The sequence below is a fragment of the Cryptotermes secundus genome, unplaced genomic scaffold (assembly GCF_002891405.2).
Source record: "Cryptotermes secundus unplaced genomic scaffold, Csec_1.0 scaffold821, whole genome shotgun sequence".
NCBI classification, from domain to species: domain Eukaryota; kingdom Metazoa; phylum Arthropoda; class Insecta; order Blattodea; family Kalotermitidae; genus Cryptotermes; species Cryptotermes secundus.
Genome location: NW_019734976.1, coordinates 123,202 through 148,309, shown reverse-complemented (window position 1 = coordinate 148,309; position 25,108 = coordinate 123,202). Strand labels below are relative to the sequence as shown.

The following is a 25,108-nucleotide window of genomic DNA, read 5'->3' as shown; positions in this document are numbered from 1 at the left end:
AGGTCCACAGTCTCTTCCAAAACAGTTCCTCCACTTGATGTGATCTAGAGCTTTTTCCTTCAAATGAAAATATCCTCTTCTCTCCCCAAGGTCATCCAGCATCTTCTTANGTTTCAGCCCCATACAGAGCTATGCTCCAAATGTAGCATTTCACTAGTTTCTTTCTCAAATTTAAGTTCAATTTACTGGTAAAAAGATTCTTCTTCTTCTTCTTGCTAAATGCAGCTTTTGCCATGGCAATCCTAGATTTAATTTCACACGTACACCTTCCATCATCTGTTAACAAGCTACCCAAATATTTAAAACATTTCACATTCTCCACTTGTTTTTGGTCTATCTTTATTGTGACTGGGGTTGGTTGTCTTGAAATTTTCATTACTTTTGTTTTTTCCACATTCATTTCCATGCCATAGCACCTTCCAATTTTGATTGGTCTATCAATCATACCCTGTAGCACAGTTTCTTCCTTAGCCATTAACACAAGGTCATCTGCATATTTCACAGTTAGAATAATTTGCCCTCCTAATCTGAAGTCTCCAAGCCCATTCAGAGCTTAGTAAGGCATTCACTGTACAAGTTGAACAAAATTGGTGATAAACAGCATCCTTGTCGAACTCCTCTTCCAATCTTCACACGTCTTGTCTCCCCTAACTTTCTGATCCATGTACAATTTACTAATCAATCTTCTTTCCCGCCAATCGATACCTGTTTCCTTTAGGATCTGCATTAATTTGGTCCAATTTACATGGTCAGATATCTTCTGCCAGTCTATAAAGCAAGCACACAGTTCTTCATCTATCTCCAAAGTTTGTCATTGATATATCTGAGCCATTTAACAGGTTTGTAGTTTGCTGTGTCCAGTGCTATTTCCTCAAAATGCTACATGAATATGTTACTGACCACTGGAGATAAGAGAGTTCCCATTGCCATACCCTCTTTTTGCTAATAGAATTTATCCTCAAACTGGAAGTATGTGGTTGTTAAAACAACTGTCCAGTAGTTCCATCACATGAGCAAAGGTGAGCGTTCTAAGAAGGATCCATACTGATTCTATCTTATAAGAAGGACAGTTTTGTGTCTGGTAAGGAGTTTCTGTATCTTCTTCTTAATTTGAGACACAGGATACTTACACAGAATTTCATACACCCTTGACTATAGCAGACTGGATATCTTCTCCTTGTAAGTGAACCTGTTCAACACCATTGTGTAATTTCCCTTGTCAGCTTGCTGAATTTGTGTTTGCTTGCTGTTTTTTAGGGATTTTAATGCCATCGATTCCCTCATCAAGGGAAGGGGGAATGGGTGATACATCAATGCAATAGAATGCTGAAATGTAATATTATGAACAGCCTATGTACTGCCTCACTGTACTCCCATTTTTTCTAGTATCCGACAAATACAAAAAATGTGATCAGTTTTCTATCTGGTATGTTGAAACCCACACTCATGATCCCCAGTAATTTTGTCTTCACAAGGACTTAACATTCAGAGACGGATGTTGGATAAAAATTTGTTAAGACTTGATAACAGTGATATTCCACAATAATTGCTACAGCCAGTTTTATCAGCCATCTTGTAAACTGGTACAGTAATAGACTGCTTCCAATGATTGGGTAATTCTTCCTTATTCCAAACGGAATTAATGAGTTTATGGATCTCAGACTAATATTTCACCTCATGCTTGAATCAGTTCTGCTGGAATTTGCTCACTACCTAGCACTTTATAGTTTTTCAACATTTTAAAAGCAATTTTAATCTCAATAATAATTTCTTGTAAACATAAAAGAGATTTATATATACAAATACAGAATAATAATAAACCCATCGCTATAGCCCATTACATTACCACCATTACTGATGGCGGTTATAAAAAAAGCAAAACAAATGGAATATGACAAATTAATTCTAAATTCCCATAATAAAATCAAAACTACATGGAATATTATTAATACAGAATCTGGAAGAAATAAAAATAGAAATGACATACAAGCTTTAAACATAGAAGGTAAGAAAATCATTGATCACCAATCTGTTGCTGAAACTTTTAACGAGTATTTCGTCACTATCGCTGGAAAATTTAGAAGACAAATTAGAAATACTCATAGGCATGTTAATAATAATGATGTGGACAATCATATTCATTATTTTCTGTAATCTGAAGGATTTATTTACTCTTTGTAACTCATAATTAGTTTATTGTGGATTTCTTATTTAATATGACTGTTCTTAAATGACACGTTTCTGACTTTTTATTTATGTAATCTAAGGCCTTAACTATTTATATTTTATACTGTTGTCATGTTCCACGTACACATATTTTGTAATTGGTCTGTATGTACTGATTGAGGACAAGTTCTGTATCCATCTTGTGGATGTCTGGAATACTGAATAAATACTGTGACATGTTGCGCAACGGAGAACCCCCCCACCAGCAGTGACGCGGCGGGTGAGTCGGCGCTCCCCTCCCCCGCCTCCGCACAGTAACGTAACGCGCGGTGACGTAACAGGATGATGTGGCACTCATTACGCAACAGGCAAGCACTGCGGCTATATAAGGGAACTGCACAGCGGCTGCGAGTCAGTTGTAATGTGGCTACCACAGAGTTAAGTAGTAGACGAGCGAGTGTGTTATCAACAGTTCTCCATTCAGCCGACTATAGTTGGAGTATAGCAGCCATCGCGGAAAGAAGAACCGGATGTGCGTGTAATTGTGTAATTGGGAGTGTGTGTGATACAGTGATACATAGCTCCCCTACTGTAAACGTGTAGACTACTGAAGACAGAGTGAACTGATTTGCGCATAGGGTTATAAATCGTGAAACCCCGCAACAGTGTTAACAGATTAATGCGATTAGGGTTATAAAGTGTGAAACCCCGCAACTGTGTGATAAGTAATTGTAGCTGTTACTTGTAGATTGTTAAATAAACCAATTAACCACCTCTACGGCGTATTCAGTAAGGAAACACATCATAATACTAATACTAATAATAATACTAATACAAAAGAATTAGGCTCAGGTACTAATCGCTCAACTGTACGTATTTCTATCTTCCAAACATCACTGATCCTATATATGAAGGGCATTCCATATATAATGCCTCCTATTTTTTTGTGTTAATACATAACGTCTGAGCTGGATGTTGGTGGTGTTGTAGTAAAGGTTGAACCTTCCCGCCAATGTACTTTCAGTTTGGTTGTCGGATGACAGATAGCAACAGCAGAGCAGTCTACCAAATTGGCGTCCGACATAGAAGTGTATAAGAAACAGAGATGTGTTATTGAGTTTCTCACTGTCGAACAAATTGCACCCATTGGCATCCATCGACACTTGCTAAAGGTGTACGGTGATGATACAGTGGATGTCAGCACAGTGAGGCTGTAGATAGTGTGTTTCAACAGTGGTGAAAGTGAAGTGCATGACAAGCCATGCCCTGGGCGTCCCTGCTCAGCTGTCACTCCTCACAATGAACAGCACCTCCATCAGCTCACCCGTAGAGATCGGCAGAGAATGACCAGGGAACTGTGCGCATGGCTTAATATCGGCTGTAATGCATTGGAAATGATGTTGGTGAAGCTGGATTATCGCAAAGTTTGTTCCAGGTGGGTCCTGCAGATGCTTACACAGGACTACAAAACTCATCAAATGGAAGTCTGTCAGGACCTGTTGCACCAGTTTGTGGCTGAAGGTGACAAGTTTCTGGACAGCATCGTCACCGGAGATGAGACATGGTGTCACCACTATGAGCCAGAATCCAAAAGACAGTCCATGGAGTTGCGACATCCGGATTCCCCAAGAAAAAAAGCAGTTCAAGACACAGTCATCAGCAGGGAAAGTGATGTACACAGTCTTTTGGGATAGGTGTGATTTTGTTGGATTTCCTGCAGCCTGGTGAGATTGTCAACTCTGAATGCTACAAGACAACGGTGACTAAGCTGAAAGCCCGCATTTCCCGAGTCAGGCCAAAGAAGCAGACAACCTTTCACAAGCAGCATGATAACACTAGACCCCATACCAGTTTGGCAACCACCGTGCACATTGCAAAGTTTGGCTGGACTGCCCTACCACATCCACCTTATAGCCCCGATTTATCACCTTCAGACTTCCATCTCTTTAGGCCTATGAAAGATAGACTATGTGGGCAACATTTTCCAGACAACAATTCTGTCATTGCAGCTGTAAGAAAGTGGCTGCTGGCACAGACTTTTACAGGCACAGCATACAGACTCTTGTTTATCGCTGGCAAAAGTGCATAATGAATGGTGGTGATTATGTGGAAAAATAACTGTAAGTAGCTGAAATCTTGCTCTATTTAACTGTGTTATTTTAATTTCTGTATCTGTTGTAGTTTTTATTAAAAAAATAGGAGGCATTATATATGGAATGCTCCTCGTACTTTCAATAACTGAGAGAAGTAGTTCTTCCACCTATTCAAAATGTTGTGGGAATCTGCAAGCAGATCACCATTGTCATACTTCACTCAATTACTTCCAGGTTGTTAACCCCTCTTAAATTCATCTATTCCTCTATGTTCCTGTTCTTACCAATCATTGCAAGCTCATTAATTTTGTCTTTCAGATATTCCACCTTTTTAGTCCTTAAATGCCTGCTGGCTTCACATCCTATATTGTTCAGATTTTCCCCATTTATTTCACTTGGTTCCTGTAAGCACTCCAATTCTGCATGTTTTCTTTGATCAAATAATTTACACCATGCATCATGAAACTATGGCACATGCTTCAATTCATAATAATCTAGACTCTCTTTGGCTCAAATTTCAAAATTCTCTCTAAGAGTTTCACAAGCTCTATCAATATTCACTTCAGAGTCTAAGTTTTCCACATCTACAAACCTATTTGAGATTTACATCTGATACTACTCTTTACCCTCTGTCATTCAATTTCTTGAGAATGAACCTCTCCATGTGAAATCTGTGCATCATTTATTTACTCACTGCCAATTTTTCCCTAATATTTGCCACCACCAGACAGTTGGCATTATCACAATCTTCTCTCTTGAAAAACTGGACATCAAGTAAACTTGAATGCCGTTTCCTATCTATCAAAATGTGGTTGATATGACTGTGAGTCTTTCCATCAGGACATATCCAAAATGTGGGAACATTACACTTCTGACAGATTTTTGAATGTGGCAAAGATTACTAATCTAACACCATTATTATTACTAATTTCATATAAACTCTCATTTCCATTGTTGGTTTGAAAATTTATTCCCTACCTAATTTGGCACTGAAATCTCTGAACAGAATTTTCATATTACATTGAGAGAATTTATCAAATACACGTTCTAGTTTCTCATAGAAGCTGCACTACATATCATCAATTTTATCCCCTGTTGGGGTATGAACATTCAGAACAATATCACGCCAGCAACCTCTGAGTATTATGTACAACACCCCATCACTAACTCTGCCACCTTAACTGCTGAGACAGTTCTCTTACATACAAAAAACTTACATTTTTACATTTAATGAGTAAACTTATCTTAGCACGTGCAAGCTAAGTTTCAAAATAATGTTGTATTGCATAAAAAGACATGTTATGTCTATTTTATAACTTCCCTAAACATGTTTTCAGTAGCACGTCTATATAATTCCTACTTTCACTAACTTGGACAAGGGTTCATTCCCATTTAGCATAAATTAGTGAGGTCTTAATGCATATCATTTCTAAAGGAAGAAATAACTGAAATTAATAAGGATGAATATCTAATGGCTGAACAGCAAAATAATGATTTAAATTTCTGCATCATTGCTTAGAAATGAGAATTACCTCTTACCTGAGACTTGGCATGCTTTTTCCTTTAACCAAATTGCTTGAGTGATTTTCTTTATCTTGGTCAAATTTCGGCTCAAAGATCTTGGCAAATGCAGAACAAGGACGTGAAAGATGTTCATCCCCTGTGTCAAGGCTGCGATGGTACTCCTGTAAGCAGTATTAAAACAGAAAATATTGATGACTAATTCCTTCATGATTAACTGACACTCAGAAATCGCCAACTTTTATGGGTCAAGGAACTTCATTAATTTGGTTTCAGGTCTTCAGTTTTAAAAAAATTATACATGTGTATAAAATATGCATAGTTCATAACATTATATAGGGAACATTGTATCTGATTCAAGATTTACAACATCATTTCTCATTTTAGCCTTTAACGTCTGAAGTGGCCCGATCGGGCCAGTGATGAGTATGATCATCGTGGCTAAAGTACCCCGTTTTGGCCAGTCAAGCATTTAAACTCTGCTAGTGGAAGCGCATGCACATGCCACTAGTAGAAGCACATGTACAGTCCTAAATATTTATTTTTACATGTAATAATTACCAGACAGACTTGAGTATAACCATAATAGAGGAAGTAGTAAAATGATACCTAAGTGAACAACAGCAAAAAAAAAGAATATATATGTATGAGTCATGCCCACACTCATCCACGAGCCAGTACTTGTATTGCAGATTCTGCAGATTAATGTGTTAAAAATATACAGTAAAATTCAATGTACATAGCTTTTTTGTTGTTATCTGCTTGATGTATATATAGGCTGAAATGACACTACAGTATTCAATTTCACTATGAACGCACAGAAAACAGATCACACTCTGCATCTCAGCCATGATGCAACTGTCTGTTCACAACCCTAGAAAGGGCAATAATCTCTTGCAGCTATAACAGAAAGTCTTAACACTGAAGAAGGGACCCCTCTAGCTTTCTCTTGAATAGCCATTCTTTCATTCTTCTGTCCTTTAGTCAAAAGATTCGAAAATCTGAAGCGTGTAAGCAGTGCTAGCAGAAGACCAAATGATTTGATTGCTTCCATCTGTTTATAACACCAGGGACTGCTAAAATTTGTCAAGTGTTACAAAGAGAAATGAATTTAAAATGCAGAACAACTCTGTGAAGAACGGGGAAACCATTTTTGCAGTACGCATCAAAATGAAAAGAAAAAATTGAAAATAGACTAGAACTCTTTCTATAAAAATTTTCAAATCTTCCGTTATAATACGCGACACTATGTTCTTTGCTCATACAAAGAAAGTTAATTCCATCAATTTATCATAAAAATTGAGTTACATACAGCATTTTTAAAGACAATGCTTAGAACTGTTTAAGCGCCCTAACAGGAACAGACATTTAAATGCAGAGTAGGAACGGGCATTTAAACACGCATCAGCAGCAGGCATTTAAATAAACTCCGGCCAGCTCAGGCTTACTACCATTTCAGAAGTCCAGCATTTAAAGGTTAAAGTATATTCCATGAAATACTACAAATAAATTACAAATCCATCATCAATGGATATATACTTCAACATTAACACTTTCTGTCATTAACTTGTGCCAGAGAATAGAGCACATGAAAATTATTAAAAAAATGTGACTTTAATATTTAAATGTCACTTTTCCACCCCTGACAATTAACTTCTTTCTGATAAGCTGGGTCTGAAAAGTTCTAATGGCATATAAGGGACCGGTAATATGCCCATCGATTCATGATTAACCTTTAGATGCTGGACTTTTGAAATGGTGGTAGCTTGAGCTGGCCAGAGTTTATTTAAATGCCTGCTGCTGGTGCACATTTAAGTACCGTAAAAATAGTTTCCTACTTCTTCACATAATACTTCTGCATTATAAAATAATTTCTGCTTGTAACACTTGAAATATTTTCACATTCTCTGGTGCCATAAAAAGTTGGAAGCATTAAATTCATTTGGTTCTCTGCTGGCAAGTTTTACATCTTTGTTACACTCTTCAGAATTTCCAGTCTTTTGGCTGTGTGTTCACAGCGAATTTGAATATTGTAATTTCATTTTATCATACAATGGCAATGAATCGTTGTTTGGAAGATTATGTAATTGAAAGGTAGTTGAAATGCAAGATATGTGATGTGGGACTGTGCTTTCTCGGGTGCTTCGAGAAGTATTACAGAAAGGCGAGATTCAGTTATAAGACGCGGAGCTTGAAACCTGTATATATCTGGAGTAGATAACAACAAAAATGTATGTGTATTGAATTGAAAATAAATATTAGGATTGTGCATAAACTTCTACTAATGGCATGTGCACAAGCTTCCACTAGCAGTGTTTAAATGTCTGAATGCACAAATGTGCGTACTTCGGCTATGATGACCATACTCATCATTGTACTGGTTGGTGCACAATGGGCACTGAAGGGTAACTTGTATGTCACTATATTGTAATGGATTTGAGCAACGCGTTGCCAGGCAACAGCTCTGAAAACATGGTCCAATGCACAACGATAGAGGAAGCAGTCTTTTCCGTGTCTTCAGGGAAGTCACACAATGGTAGGCAGTGATCATGTAACATGCGTCTTGAGTTTGCATGTCTGTTCTGTGGCTATGTATGTAAGAGTCCAGGTGGTTTCACAGCAGTTATGAGTGAGTAGTACTGGCAGAAGCACACAAAGAAGAGGATACCAGTAAGCTGGAGGAGCACAGCAAGCAAGCAGTAAGCTTGAAGAGTGCAGAAGAGTACAAGAAGTCAGCCTGTGAAAATTTAACATGTGATTTGAAGATTTTATGTGTTATAGGGCAGTGGTATTGGGAGTGTATGATTTAGGGAGACTTTTACTGTAGTCCTTGTGTTATAAGTCCATGAAGACTGGTGGAGACATACTGAAGAGATTAGCATGGAGTGCTTTCTAGTGTGAACATGAGTAACATTGTTATAATAATTTGTAGTTTCAACCTGTAAGGAACGAATAAATCCAATTATCCAACTGAGCCACATCTTTAGTCACTATGTCATGTGACTATATGTTCACATGTTTCCTAGGTAATGAGACAAGAAAATTTACATGGGTTTCAGTTTTCATGAATATTTATTGGACAATCACTCTTTACACTCACAAATACAATTATTCACACTTATACTATGTCTTCGGACGTTTCTTCTTCAATGTTACAACACTCTTGCACCACTAATCTCGGTGAAGTGTCTTCTGCTCTGCTCAGAGCTCAACTGTCCCTAGATCTAGTCGGATAAAAACTCTTATCTCCTGCACTCGGACTGAATAGGGAACACCTTGTCGAAGGGTTAATTTCGCTCACTGCTATGCAATGAATCTCTTGTTGCCATTCGTAAACAACTGTGGCAACCCCACTGTTTGACTTTCATCTTCAGGTCAACGATTTCCTAGGAATCGCTGCTTATGACTTGCTAATCATTGACTAGTGATGAACGTCTTATAGTCTGGCTTTCAGGCAACACGTCGCAATACGTTATTAACTTCTAGTCCCCATATCAGTCACAAAAGAAACAGACATTTATTTCTATCTACTAGAAATAAACTTCAAGAGCAGTGAAGAAGGTGAATTAACAAAGAACGCCTTTGGAAGTACAGAGTGGTTCTTACCGCCATTGTTACTGCCTGCCAGCAAGCAGAATCTCTGAAACAAAAGAATCTGCAGGCTTCTGCATGACCTAGGATTCCACCAGCACTCACAACAGCTCTGCACTACAACCACTTTATTTACCATGATAACACAATAGCTGTTGAAAAATATGTCCCTAGACATCCTCGCATATTTTGCAGTGACACAACTTTTATGAAACATGCTGAAGTTCACCTTTCATGATTTCTGAAGTTATTGTCTGGGTTTTCAACTCCAAAGCCTCCAAAGAACATACATTATTATTTCTAGAAGCTTCCCGCTTCAAATCTCCCAAGGGATAAAAATTACACAATTTCAGACCTGAATATGACAGCCACAGATTTCTATCAATTTTTCTTTTGACAAGCAATGTTCATAAAGCCCATGGTAAATTTTCTGTTTTTCTACTCAAGGATTATTCTGATAAAAATATATGTAACTCCCATTTCTTTAACTGATTCAAAATATTGTTTGTGTATTGCTCAGGCTTAAACTGTGGCACATACAAGTACAGAGTCAATTATTTTTTTATGCTGTATGAAATTTAGGTCCACCAGCTGATAACTGCAGACACACCTTACATTTTAATTTTGCACCTGTCATCCCACCAGTCACGGTAGCCGAGCGGCCTAAGGCATGTACTATCTTCGCTTGCTTGGAAACCGGGATCGTGGGTTCGAATCCCACTCAGGACATGGATGTTTAGTTTGTGTGTGTGCGTTTTTCTGTTTGTGTACAGGTAGAGGCCGTCCAATGAGCTGATCACCCGCAGAAGGAGTCCACCTGAATATGTAAGATCTAGAAAAACCGAAGTGAACCGAGAAGTTCATGGAGGTAGGCCTAGGCCCACTGGGGCTGTAGTGCCAAAGAAAAAAAAAAAGAAAAACCTGTCATCCCAGGTAAAGTTAAAGTTCTACTTGTGCTTAATTGGTTAAGCACTATGCCATGAAGATATATGGGGGAGTAGAATTATAGCTACACCTTTCTTGACCTCAGCACTACAGGGCAGTGAAAGTTAAGCACCATGCCCCTGCCACTTTACCTCTTGGATAAAAGGCCCCAGTACCCAATGGATAGGAGGCTCAGTAAATGTGAAATTTTCATGGAGAGCTGAGCCATTTCCTGAGCTTGACTGTAATTAAATATATAAATTACTGTAAGTTTAATCTCACCCACTGTCCGGGACCCATTCTCCAATGGGTGAAATTGTTTAAAATTTCTAAAAGTAAAATGTATATTGTTATTTCATTATCAGAGTAGTGAGGGACTTGTAATGACATGAAGTATAAGTTGATTTCACTTGGGCAGCTGTCCTATTGGAAAGATAGAAAGCAAAGAATTCTTGTGAAGGTTACTGGCTCCTTGTAATGACATAAAGTATAAGCTGATTGTAGTTAGGCAGCTGTCTCATCTAAACATAAAATTCAAAGAATTCTTGTAAAGGAAAGTGGCTCGTGTAGATGTGAGGTCTCTGTCAGTTGCTACAAATTGTTAAGTACTATAATTAAGTTAACTTCTGTGTGCATAAATCCATTCTATGGGTAGCTACTGACTGAAGATATATTCAGTGTCAAGTTATTATTATTACCTGTATTACCTGTTTTTATTTGATAAAATTTATTAAACACTCTCTTGCACCAGTGCATAATTTGTTCTGATGGGAGAATGAATCTGCATCATGCGGCACCTGTTCAATCCTTCAGATCTATTATCCTCTCCTTAAAATGTCACATTTCTTTACTCTTCTGTGGAGCTGATATCTTCAACAATTCTACCTAACCTAGCTTGAACTCCATACACCCACTTTCCTCCCATTGCACACCTCAGCCACAAACATGAATTATTCATTCCCCTTCAGTCACATTGCAATCCAATACCCCACATAACTACTGGATCCAGGTGGGAGAAGAAAACCAAGTATGGTCGAGCTGGGCTGGGAATAGAATGCAGCTGTGGAAGATGGTGTAAGTAAGTACTGCCTCCCACAATTACAGGAATGAGGTTGTTGTAGTTGTGTCTGTTCTGTGAGTTCATATAACCACTCAAATGAAACCAGACTTTAAATTTAAATGCAACCACTTCACATACTAGCATGTTTCTTGCAAAATAAAAGGTATTGTGAACTGAGAGGCTGATATATCTACTGTAGAATAAATTACAAAGACAAAAATAACACCGTCTAATAAATTATGCAAAGGTAAATATATTCCATACTACATACAATATTAAAAAAACTTTCAGCAATACCTGTCCACAAAATATTTTTGGCTCATCACGACCAATTTTCTCCAAAGTTTTCTCTGATTTAGAAAGAAGTTTTGTTTCAACAAATGCTTTGAGATCAGCCATTTTCATTTTCTTTTTCACTTTTTCACTCGAACGTCTCATATGACTACTATGATCATCCAGTTGTTTCTGTCCAAAGTATGGAGATTCTGGAAGAAATAAATGATGATTATTATTATCCTAGTACCAAAGGAGAATGTTCTCTTGTTATGGCAATACTGTTGTTGTGCTTAACTACACATCACACCAACATGAAGATGTATGTGGAAGCATAAGTTGCTGCTCTAAATTTTTCAGAACGTCTCCCTTATGGAAAATGAAATGTAACTAATGTTTCAACACAGGAAAAAAAGGCACTACAGTTTCAGAAAATATTATTGTCATACATCATGCCATAATCTAATTTAAAGTTGTCTTATCATGATCTAAATGTTGGCATTGTTTTAGACAGAGGAAGTAATAGGGAAATACATAGTTCTGCACTACATAACAACAAGAAAACAACATTACACAGACCACAGTTCAAAGCATCAAGAAATTATAGGACAGCACACATCCGAGAAATCAGATAGAAGACACAACAGACACAAGAATATCACCTAAAAGAATCCTATGAAAGAACTTACCACATAAAAACACAATACTACTATATTGTCATACAGGATAGTGAAGTGTACCTCACTTCTCACAGTTTGAAAATATTTCGAGTCAACACTCCAATACAATGACTTGCAATGAGTACCATTACACATGCTATACCACATATGCAACAATGATGAGAAACCACATTGTTCCTGTATGTTACTTTAATGTTACTTTTACACTTTAGTAAAATTTTATTAATAACGTTAGCAAAATAGAACAAGAAACTGAACAACATATAAACATGAATATGCTCCACCAGTACGCTTATACATATCTTGCCCACATTCTCGCACAGTACAGTACATTTAAATTAACTTTATTGCCGCACATTTATACATATATTTCACTATTTGACCGTATTGTGACATGTAGACTCATTACTGGGCAATGACTAAGCAAACACATTTCCATGATCACATATATGCAGGCAAAAATCAGATAACTTCCATTTCTATGCAACAGCACTCTAAATACAACACAGGAAGAGGTATTTTCCATGTTGCTCACGTACATCCATTGCAGGGTAACGGATGTGTTTTCTATGGGTGGTAGTACAGAAGGGAATCAAACTCAGAGATAACATAAACAAGAATGGAGCAAGTCCTCAGCAGTCAAGGAAGAAGGGTTCGGCTCAAGATTGACTCTGAGTTATTGTAATTGATTGTGATTACAAGTTATTGTAAAAGAAGCTGTCAATATAAAATCATCCAATCTAAAACCGGTTAGTATTAGTCACACAGCCATAAACTCATGACAGTATGATGGATATCCTATTTGATAATGACTATGAACAAGAAAGCAAAGTTTTATTAGAATGTGTGGTGTGACAATTCAGATGATGGATGTTTAAGTGTGTATACCACCTGAAGATGACCAAAAAATAGGATCGAACATGTAGTGGGTTTGAATAAATACTGTCACATGTTAGTGACTAGACATGGGGATGCATTGCTAATTGGATTTATTGGAATTATATAACTTGTAATTACAAGAATTTATGACACTCACTCATTCACGTCAGTTTTTAATGCAACTTGAAACCCTTCACAGTCTCTCAATTTTAAATGACATTAAAATCACGTTAATTGCTACATGTTTTGGCCCTTCTTGGCTATCTTCATGCAACTGTTCCCTTCCTGAAACTGTTGCACTGCACTAGATCGTCAGTCAATGTGTTCCCATGTTGTTGCATATCGTTGTTCACATTAAAATTTCTTTGCTAGAGAATAAAGCTGTCTCTCCATTCTGCATTATTTTCCTCTTGTGGCGTCCATGTTTTTTGTAATGTATAATGTATGAGTATGTTTACTGTCAATGCAAAGGTGTGTCATTATTTTATGGATTTGGTATTTGTTGTAAGAGTACTTATTTGCCCCCTTCCTATGTATGTTCTCACTACTTGGGCATAGGTCCCTTCTATTGACATTCAGTGTGATTGTTCCTGCTTATCTATCTTTTCTTGAGGTGTGTGCGCTAATATCTGTCGTAAAGTTCATGCAATGTCTGAAATATGGGGTTTTATGTGACAATGTACATGCTGTTCATATGCAAGTTATTCCTATTGATTTTATAAATGTGATATTTTTCCAAGGTATTCAAATGTCTGTCCCTTCTTCCTGTCCTTATGACATCCATGGTATCTGTTATTGTTCCCTATGTATGCCCTGTATTTAGTATATGGTTTGAATATCAACAATTGATGTTGTTTCTAATGGTGTGAATGTGGTCTTTATATCTCCTCCATCTGGCCAGTGCCATATAGCCTCACCACAGACCACATAGAGAACACAGTTTCCAATAATTCCTCTATTGCTGCAAGCGTATCCATTGCCGCGAACACCTGTATATTGAACCGTTGCCTAGCGACGGCCGTCTTTCTGGCTCCATTATTCCGCCTCTCAGGTGTCATGTCAGAATATTATTAACACCAGATAACTGTGTTGAGGATATTGTAAGAATTAAATAGGGAAATAAGTTCCTCTTGACTTAAACACATGTCAGTAGCAACAAAATTAACAGTTTTCATGGAGTGTCTCACTAAGAAGAACATCTTTTGTTTTTATCAATTCTTCTATGGTACACTGTCTGGGAGAAATAGAGTGGACAGACAGACATACATAGAGATGGATGAACAGACAAATGACAGCCAGATAGGCAGAATGATGGATAGGCAAAAGAAAAGTTGGACAGGAAGGTGGAGAGATGGGCAGACAGACTGAAAGACGGATAGACAGACAAAGGAAATTATATATATAGATTCTACCTGAAAGGTGATTTTCAAACTGTTAACTCTATAGTGTTTTAGGAAATATTATGTACACCAGTGTAAGTAATATTTCTTTCAAGTAGCAATTTATTCTTGTAGTGCTAAAAGCCCATTCTGATGAAGCAGAAAAGTTATACAGTACACAGTCCTCTGAAGATGAACTATTACCAGTAAGATAGGATACATCTTTAACATCTGGCACTTCCATGAAATCTTTGGATTCTCGTTTCTTCAGTTCTGGACTCTGGTACATGGAAACTTCAATCTTTGGAATGGGCAGAGAATTGCTACGTTTCCTTGGCTGTTGTTGAGTTGAAGCGTCCTCATTAATCTCACGTAACCTGAAAATAGATACTACATAACTGGTTGGAATATTTCCCATGTAAGGTTTGTAGTCAAAAAAAAAATTACATTCACAAAGGAAGTAAGGGAAAACTGTTATTAAATCTGGGAAATGCTTGCTATCATTGCATCTCAAAACCCAAAGATAAAACTATAATTTTATGTTTTGAATTGGCATAAAATTTGGTCTTTTGCCTTGCAAGAAAAATACAAATTGCAGGTTCTTGAGAAAAGGATATTAAGGAAAATATTTTGATCTCTGATGTCCACTAACAATTTGTCACTACCAACAAAGCTGTGAAGCAAATAGCTAGATGACTGGAGCACATACAGGGGAACAAGATGGAAGAGATGTGAGAGGTCTTGGTCCATACTGATGGCCTAGTGGAGGACAGCAGAAATAAGAGCAGGATGGAAAATACTATTTCATATGAAGAGCTTGATAATTTGTATTCCTTAACAAATATTGCATATTATTATGTTAAGCAAATTAAGGACAATATTTGGGAGGGGTATGTAGCACAATGCCAGATTTTAGTTGGAAAACCTGAAAGAATCCATGGATATAAAGATAGCATTACAATGATTCTTAACTAAACATGCATATGTTATGAGGGTATGAACAAGACTTATGTGGCTGAGAACAGGGTTTGGCAGCAGGAGCTTGTGCACATGGTAAAGAAGCTTCAAATTAAATGAAACATAGGGATTATTTGGCTATATGAGTGACTGTTAGCTTAGGACCTCACTCCGTGGATATAGTTAACAAGTTCTGGATAATTAAAATCCTGAATTCCAATCCATCAAGTACAAACGATTCTTTTATATTCACAAAAATCAACAAAATGAACAGAATTAATGAATATGCTCTATTAACAAGTTTATACTGCATATGCCTCCCAAACTTAGGGCAGTAGATCAGAAACACCTGGAAAGCTTCGAAATGTGGTGTTGGAGAAGGATGGAGAAGATCAGTTGGACCAATTATGTGAGAAATGAAGAAGTGTTATTTAGAGTCAGTGAGCGGAAGAATATCCTACATGAAATAAGAAAACGGAAGGCTAATTGGATTGGTCATATCTTACGCGGTAACTGCCTTCTAAAAGAAGTTATTGAAGGAAAGACAGAGGGGCGGATAGAGTGACCAGAAGACGAGGAAGAAGAAGACGTAAGAAGATGCTGGATGACCTTGGGGACAGAAGAGGATATTTTCATTTGAAGGAGAAAGCTCTAGATCACATCAAGTGGAGGAACTGTTTTGGAAGAGACTGTGGACCTGTCGTCTTGACAGATTACAGATGAATGAATGAATGAATGAATGAATGAATGCGTCCAAATTTAAATGTAAAGTGACTCAGCAAATTCTAAAACATTCATGCAACATAAACTCTCATAATTATGGTGTGACTTCAAACATATCTGCTTGATGCTGAAGTAAGAATATTAAATTCAAACAGTCTGTGTAATTCAATGAGAGGATTCCTTCTACATTCAGTATCTTTTATCATAACTGGCCGTGCAGCAAATGGCAGGAAGCAACTTAGCCTATTAATAATCCTCTCACTGCAAGGGTTTTGCTACAGGCCATGCAAAAATTTGCCTGGAACCTTTGTCAAAATTGAATACTAAAAAGACCTCTGACCACAAAACAGAAACAGTGTGAAGGTCACCAGATAACTTAATCTACTTGGATGAAATGTTAGCTTTGTATCAAAATGAAACAAGTTATAACATCTGTCTTTGTGTTTTGTTTCATGCCACTGATGGGCAATATCGGTTACTATTCACTCGTCATTTTCATTTATTCATACTACATGTTTTGGCCTAACTGTAAGTGCATTACAGTGAAGAGTAGAGTCCTTACTCACAACATGCTATACAGCTGAAGACCGTCAGGCTGAAACATGTAATGTCAATAAAGGAAAATGACGCGTGAATAGTGACCAACGTTGCACACAGACAGTATAAAAGCAAAACTCAAAGTCAGATCTTTGCAGTGCAACAGGACATTGCAATATAAGATTATGAAATTGTAACATGCTCTGGCATGCCTCTGGATGTTGTATAGGTAGTTTCAGCACAGTGACTTGGTCACAATGTAAATCAACCTACTCTCATGCAAACATAGATTTTGTGAGTTTAGATCACTGCTCCATCATTAAATTCCTCATAAGGAGGGGGAATGGACCAAAGGTTGCTCATGAATGGCTGTTGTCTGTGTATGGCAATGCTGCACCTTCAAAATACCAGCAGAACATTCGTGTAAGCATGTGAAGATGACCGGCAGAAGTGGCCACTCCAGAAATATGCCAAAAATTGAGGACCTTGGCATGCAAGACAAGTGTTTGAAGTTGTCGTCTCCAGCATCCACACTGTTGGATCTATCTGATTAGGCCATCTTACATTATCATCTGGGCATGTCAAAGACCAGTTCTCACTGGAATACAATACTATGTTCAGAAGTAATGCAGGGTTCCATTTTGGGGGAATTCTGCAATAGATCCAGAAACCTGTCTCTTAAAAATCATTACCACTGATGAAGTTTTGAACCAACAGGGAAACAAAGCAGAGTTCATGAAATGAAAACATTGTGGTTCACCCACTGACAAGACATTTCAGACACTACCACTATCTGGAAAGATTATGGTCACTGTGATCTAAGATGTGGAGGGAGATATACTGCAAGTTACATGCCAAACCAAGCAACAATTACTGGAGATGCCTATGTTGCACTGTTTCATGATTTAAAGACCATAAATATAAACAATGCATCATGTTTCTTCATTGCTTCTGTATTCAATTAAAGAAAAGCAATCACTGACACCAGGCATGGCCTTCTGTGATTATTTCATTTTGAAACCTGAATAAACACTTGAATGAAAAATGGGTTTCAAGTGATGATGAAATATCAGGTCTCAGAAGCAAGGCAAAGGCTCCTGTTTTTCGAGGGATTTCTTCTCTGCCAATGAAGTATATTAGGGTGTTAAACTCAATACTGTACTGTGAAACACTGAACACATGTTTATTCTGTCTCAGATACTACATGGTTAGGTAGATTATATATCCAGTGTCCCTCATAAGACTTCATGGTCAATTAAAAGTGTTCTAAAAGGTTATGCAATTCCTAAACTTATATATGGAATTAAATGCAACAGATAATCAAACTCATATATATGGGTAGATCAGATTGCAGCACACATAGCAAAACTGACTTCAGCAGATCAACTGGCTGATTGCCAGAGAGGGGACTGACCTACTGCCATGGATTTATCTAAAAGGAAAATATGAGTAACTGAAGATAGGTAAATAATTGCCACACCTGAAACCAGATATTTCATAAAAACTAAATGAACACAATGAGTTTTATTTCAAGTAACAAGCACATCTATTAAATCAATATTTTTAATGTAAAGGGTTAGCCTAAAAGAAATAGACACTTTCAAAGTTTTACAGAAAGAAGAGTTTTAATAGCATGGCCGAGATACTTACATAGTTTGAAAAGTAGGCCCTGAAGTTTACATGGGTAAGTTTTCTATATGTGACCCTTTTGTAACATGACAAAAGGTTGCCTGTACAAGGAGAAAACTTACACATGCAACCCAAAAAAGTCGACAACACATGCAAGTTTAGAACTTCAAGTACCACAAAAGACTTTGGAATATCTTGCGTAAACATTCATGAATGTTCCCCTTACCAGTTGCAATTATTGCAGAACCTCACTGAAAATGACAAAATCCTCTGTCACTCATTCTGTATGGACATGCAGCAATGGAATGAAGGAAGTAATGATTTCTTTAACTGGCTAGTTTTCGGTGACAAATCAACATTCCACATTAGTGGTACTGAGAACAAACAAAACGTTCATATATGGGGAACTGAAAACCCAAGAGCTGTAGTAGAACATTTGAGGGATTCACCTAAAGTGAACGTTTTTTGTGCTGTATCCCACAAAAAGGTGTACGGACCATTCTTTTTCCACGAAAAAACAGTGCATGGAATAACCTACCTAGACATGATACATTAGTGGCTGATGCCCCAGCTACAAGAAGACAATGACAAGTTCATATCTGTCTAAGATGGCGCTCCGCCACACTGGCAACTTGAAGTTAGAAATTACCTGGACGAAATATTGCCTCGGCGTTGGATTGGATGTCCAACCACCCAGAAATATGACTTTTACATGTTGGCCAATAAGAAGTCTGGATTTAACACCCTGCGACTACTTCTTATGGGGCTACATAAAGGAGAGAGTTTATTATAAAAGATAAAGCAACTCCATCTAGTGTGACTGTTGAAGTTTTGCTTTTGTTAGTGTGACAGACCAGAATGAAACAAATCAAAGACAGAGTTTATGTTCCTCCCCTCCCTTCAAGTGTGGAGGATATTAAACAATGCATCACAGTAGCTGCTGCAACTGTTGACGTGGGCATGCTGAGAGGCATTTGGGAAGAACTACACTATCGCATTTATATTTGTCATGTTATAAAAGGGTCACTTGTAACTTACCCATGTAAACTTCAGGGCCTACTTTTCAAAACATGTAAGTATCTCAGCTATTAAAACCCTTCTTTCTGTAAAACTCTGAAAGTGTCTATTTCTTCTAGGCTAATCCTGTATATTACAGAAAATTTTCCGTTCCTGCACAGCGATTAGCAAAATTCAACCAGCNTCCGAAACGTCGGTTAACACCTCATATATATGGTGCCAAATCCCAGAAGACTGCTTTCTTCAAATGGTATTTAGTATGACAGTTTCTCTCTGTACATCACAGGGGGGGTCTGTGGCTGTGCCTGTCTGAGTCAGTCTGTGCGTCTCCATCAGCATGAGGGCCTATGTCTGCCTGGATATGTGTTTGTCTCTCTGTATCTGCATCTTTGTGTCAGTCTTTGTCTCTGAGTGCATGTCTGTGTGTGTCTGTATGTTTGTGTGTCTTGTCTGTGTGCCTGTTTCTGTGTCTGTGTCTCTGTATGTATCTTTTGTTTGTCTGTCTGTATCTGTCTATGACTCTCTAGGGCTGTCAGCCTATGTCTGTGTGTGTGTGTCTGTCTCTCTGTCCCTGTCTGTGTTTGTGTACAGAATACTCAGCTGTTCATGGTAAAGTTTTTACATGCATGCATCCTATGTACTTCCAACTAACATACGACATCCATATCTGTCAGGCGATTAATATTATGAAATGTCAATTGCTTAAATGCAGGTTTAAGTTGTGATGTAACTCTGCATCAGACAGTTATCACGGTTCACTTTACTTCTATATATTTATCAGAAGTATTATTTTTCAGTTTTTATTTAGATATTTCTAATTTATTTGTCAAAAACATAGTTCAAAGGTAATCTACAACTCAAAAGTTTAGTCTATGAGCTTATAACTAAACAGGAAACAGGAAAGAACTTACCTGTGGTAATAAAACTGAAGAGCCCAATACACACCCTCTTCCTGCCATTGGGAAATAAAAAGGCATCGCAAAACAGCCACATCTAGAAATGTAGCTGCACATATATCCATAATTCCGGTACCAGTCCCATGATTATTTGCTTGTGGTTTTAGAGCACTTATACCTTCATGCTGTTTATTGCTGCCTACTGAGTCCTTATCTGTAGAGGACCTAAAGTGGACAATATCCAATGCTCATATAAAAATGTTCAACAGAATTGTCAGATAAGGTAAATTTTAGTGTTAAGTGGATCCCTTGCCAGCATAATAACGTGCATTTTTTGGTTGTGGATACAGAAGGGGGTAGCACCCACATGAGGAAAGCAGCTGAAGATACTCTGAGTATGCAATCTCGGACAAATGGCAATGAGCACTCTTCCAGCTGGCAGTTTCAGATTATTTATTTGCCTGCATTTTATTTAATGACAATATCACTTACTCAAATGATTGAATAATAGTGAATAATTAACTGGAGACTAATGTGGAAGGAAACAGTGTCACCCTAAGATACTATCTCAGCATTTTCATGGAGGACTTGAGGAAAACCATGAAAAACCTCAGAATATTCAGTGTTCCTGCTGAGGTTCACACTAAGCACCTCTTGAATAGAATTAGGAATAATTACTACTTGAGCTAACTTTTTCCGTACCCATGGTTTGGATGGGAGCTAACACCCACTTACTGCAAAATGCCTTAAAAACTGCATACATGAATATCCATGTTTATACACATTTTATTCTTTATCTATGATATATAAATAATATAAATACATCAGGCAGTCATTTACAGTGTATCCAGCAGGTATCTTCTATACGTATATTGAGACATGGCGCCCACAAGCCGGGATAGTGAAATCAGAGGAGACATCCAATGCTAGGCAACCACGTGGTAAACACATTCACTTGGCAATGAATATGCAAGCAACAATTGAATAAAATACGTTGCTATATAATGGCGCGACGGCATGCAGTAGTGTAGTTAGTTGAGGCACTCTGCTACAAGCCAGAAGGTTGTGGGATCTAATCCCAATGAGGTTACTGGATTTTTCAATTGACTTAATCTTTCCAGCAGCTCTACAGCCCTGGGGTTCACTCAGCCTCTAACAGAAATGAATACCACGAATTTTCCTGGGGAGTAAAGGCGACCCGCGCATAAGGCTGACAACCTTACCACCATCTATAAGCCAACTGTCTAGAAGATGTGGGAACCTCGACCTCTCATGCCCCTATGGGTCTTCACGGCTTGTTACAGGAACAGCTTTACCTTTCTTATGCAATGGCGCTGTAAACACGGCTTCTCCGGAATTGAGAGCTTGTGTATTCTGTGCAGTCAATGCCGAGTGGTTATAAAAAGGACGAGTAACTTTGAATCTGACTAACCCGCGTGGAGAGCCGCATCATAGCTCAAGCGGTTAGTCACTGGCTTCCCACCACAGCGGCCCAGGTTCAATCCCGAGTCTGGTCAAGTGGGATTTGTGGTGGACAAAGTGGCACTGGGGCAGGTTTTCTCCAAGTACTTTGGTTTCCCCTGCCAATCTTCATTCCACCAACTGCTCCACAATCACCCTCACCTATCATCTGGGGCTGGTACAATAGGCCAGAAGTGGCCACAGTACAAGGGACTTAGTCCCATCACACTAGAAATAAAAAAAAAACCATGTGGAAGTGTGGTGGAATACCTCCACCGTGACCCTGCGAGTCATAAGTGACGAAAAGGAAGTTTCAAATCTGAGCCAGTAAAATATGTCCAAAGGGACATGGACCCAAGAAAGACTGCGCTGGCAAGGGCCAGCAGCATATACAAAAGATAGACCCATCCTCTCATCAGGGCACCCACAAAACAAGCCCATAACTGTGAAACAGTAATAAATATATGGACATGAGCACCAGATGGGGCTCGACACCAAGACTTACTGACTGACTGTCAGTCACAATGTGACTTTGACTTTGACTTTAAGTTAGTTGAGTTTCAACACAGCAGCCTGCCAGGATATGAGCTTGGGAGCAGAAGAATTAGAATTTAGTTCAGTCCAGAGTTCGCAGTTTCAGTAGGGAACTGACCGACATGGCAGTCGAAGGTGGCTGAGAAGTAATGACAAGAAGGGAATTAGGCTGTGCAAAGAAGACTTCATGCGTACTGCAGTGACAGTGAGACTGTAATAAATCCATTGCCAAGATACAACTAATGAAGACTGAGAACCCTAGTGCATGCGTAAAGGTAAAGTGTAAGGTAGAAGGTAAAGTGTCGAAATAGCGGTAGCTCTGTGATTGCCTGTAGTTCAGAGCTGATTGTATAAAGTGTCTATAAATCCAATTATCCAATCCAAAACCTGTCTATAAATCAGGTACAACCCTAACATGTGACTATACATGCATGAATCAGATTTTTAACTACATTAATTTCCTGAATACAGGCAGCACTTAATGTCATGAATATGACACTTAAATNGAGGAACGTATCGCCTCCATCTTCAGAGCAGGTGAATGGCTTGGAATGCAGAGAGCAGTAGCTGTGGTGATAGGAAGTGAAAGGTGCTGTTTATAGACGAAGTAGGCAGGGGGGTTGGTTAGGGAGAGCGGACCAATAGGAGCAGTGGAGAGCGATTAAGGCCATCCGAATAACATGAACAAAGAAACAGGGTTCAGTCTCAACAAATCATGGAAGCCTCTCATCTCTTCCCTCAAGAGAAATCCAACAAGCCACACCAGTTCTTCGTCATGTCACTGATGTCAGTAGCCTGTCCCCTGTAATCATGTCATTGATGTCAGTAGCCTGTCCCCAACCAACCGGTTCTTCTTGTCTACCGCAACTTCCTAGTGCTATTGACCTCAAGTTTCCTGGATTCACTGGCCGTCCTCCCCCCTCTTAGCACATAACACCATATATGGCCTTAATCACTCTCCACTGCTCCTATTGGTGCGCTCTCCCTAACCACCCCCCTGCCTACTTCGTATATAAGCAGCGCCTTTCACTTCCTATCACTACAGCTACTGCTCTCTGCATTCCAAGCCATTCACCTGCTCTGAAGATGGAGGCGATACGTTCCTCCGAAACGTCGGCCAAAACAAAGAATACACGGCGCCTAAACCCAGAAGACGACTTTCTTCAACAAAAAGCTGTCTTATTTTCAAGTATTCCGACTATTGCACATAATAACGTAAGTGCATAGAATATTTCTTTCATTTCAAAAGCATATAATTTTGACGGTGCAGCTTATATTCAACGGAGACTTACATGCGGGGAAATATGGCATACAGTTATTTTGCTTAGTATTACAAATTAAAACTGTAACTGTTGCCATAGTTCTCTCTCCTTCTTCCTGGGTGTACAGTCTGAGAGTGGTTCTTGTAATTCTGATGATGGGTTGACATGGTAGGAGGTTCCAGGACTGGGAAGCTGACCACAGTTCCTAAATCCAGGACCTTCTACCATCCTGACCCACTGTCAAAATTACAGGAACAATTCTCTGAATGCTACACGCAGAGAGATGAATAGAAATGGATGGGAACATAACTCTCATTCAGTTCATAAATATTTCACAACTAGTATTATATCACTCAATAGTTATTTTTCTAAAGTGTAAACAGTCTTACCCCATTTTTTGTATTGGTGCTGGCTTCGTACGAAGCTGCTTCGTGTCTGAACCAGAGATAGCAGTAACTTGTTCAATAGTCAGTGTCGATTTGGTTAAAGTGTCATTACGACCCATAGCTACATGAAAAATGCTGGTGTCTGCCTAAAATTTGAAAACAAACTAATCTGTACAACTCAGAAAATTAAATCTGTATTTTCGGTCCAGCAAAAAATTAATATATTAAATAAAACAGCACTATTAATTAAGGCAGTTTGAAAATTATACCATTCACCTGCTATACTTACTATATAGTTAACATTTTGAGAGGAACGATGAACATAGTGCACAGTGCATATCCTATTTACATAAAGGTAACACTTAAAGTTGGGCAGGATGAAGCAGAATTTCATCCTGCCATTCAAGTGGGCCTTCAAAGCAAGACCTGAGGTCATTATAATGCTTCTATAACTTTTTAGGGTTAAAATTAGCCTTACACTCATTCTTCCTTATATCTGCGAAAACAAAGTTGGTATATGAAGTGACTATGGAAAGAAGTACAATTAATAGTCATGCAATTATTTTCTAAATGCTCCATCTCTTTAAGAATCTGCCTCTGTGACAATCAAGTACTTATTTTTATACATTATTTACTGCTAATCATAGCTCAGACTATACAGTACTGAGTGGAAGGATTACTAGTGAAAGTTGAATTGGAAAAGGTGTGGAATAAACAACCTTGGCCCAATTTCAAGTACTATTCCAGTATCCTTTCTTTGTGAGTAAAACCATAAGAGCCCTTAGTCAGGATACTCGATGTTCTAGCAAAGATTCAAAGCAGTCACCTTCCTAATGAAAGTCAGGCACATTACCGCTTTAGCCAACTTCCTCATTTTAAGAACGTGTTGAATGTGATAAGTCAGAACAATAAAACTAATTATGACTTAAAATTAACAGCTCAATTCTTCCTGCAAGAATTGCAGGTAACCACAATGACTTTCACTCGGACAGCCATGTCCCAGCCGAGATTCGAAGTGGGGACCTCTCAAATACAAGCCAATTTACTCAGTTCCTGACAATCTTGCTAAAAAGTTTCCCCAACAGAAAACAAAATAAAAACTATGAAGAAAGCCGTCTTCTGGGATGTGGCACCGTGTAG

At 38.3% G+C, this 25,108-nt stretch overlaps 1 protein-coding gene across 1 annotated transcript in view; it reads right to left on the bottom strand.

Moving 5' to 3' along the window:
• LOC111869153 (protein unc-80 homolog) overlaps positions 1-25,108 on the bottom strand; it is a gene marked incomplete in the record, with an annotated part of 381,072 nt that overhangs the window by 275,427 nt on the left and 80,537 nt on the right. Inside the window, 5 exon segments of the mRNA XM_033753297.1 lie at positions 5,799-5,944; positions 11,653-11,840; positions 14,771-14,943; positions 20,341-20,550; positions 23,972-24,114. Coding sequence (XP_033609188.1) covers positions 5,799-5,944; positions 11,653-11,840; positions 14,771-14,943; positions 20,341-20,550; positions 23,972-24,114 — 860 coding nt within the window.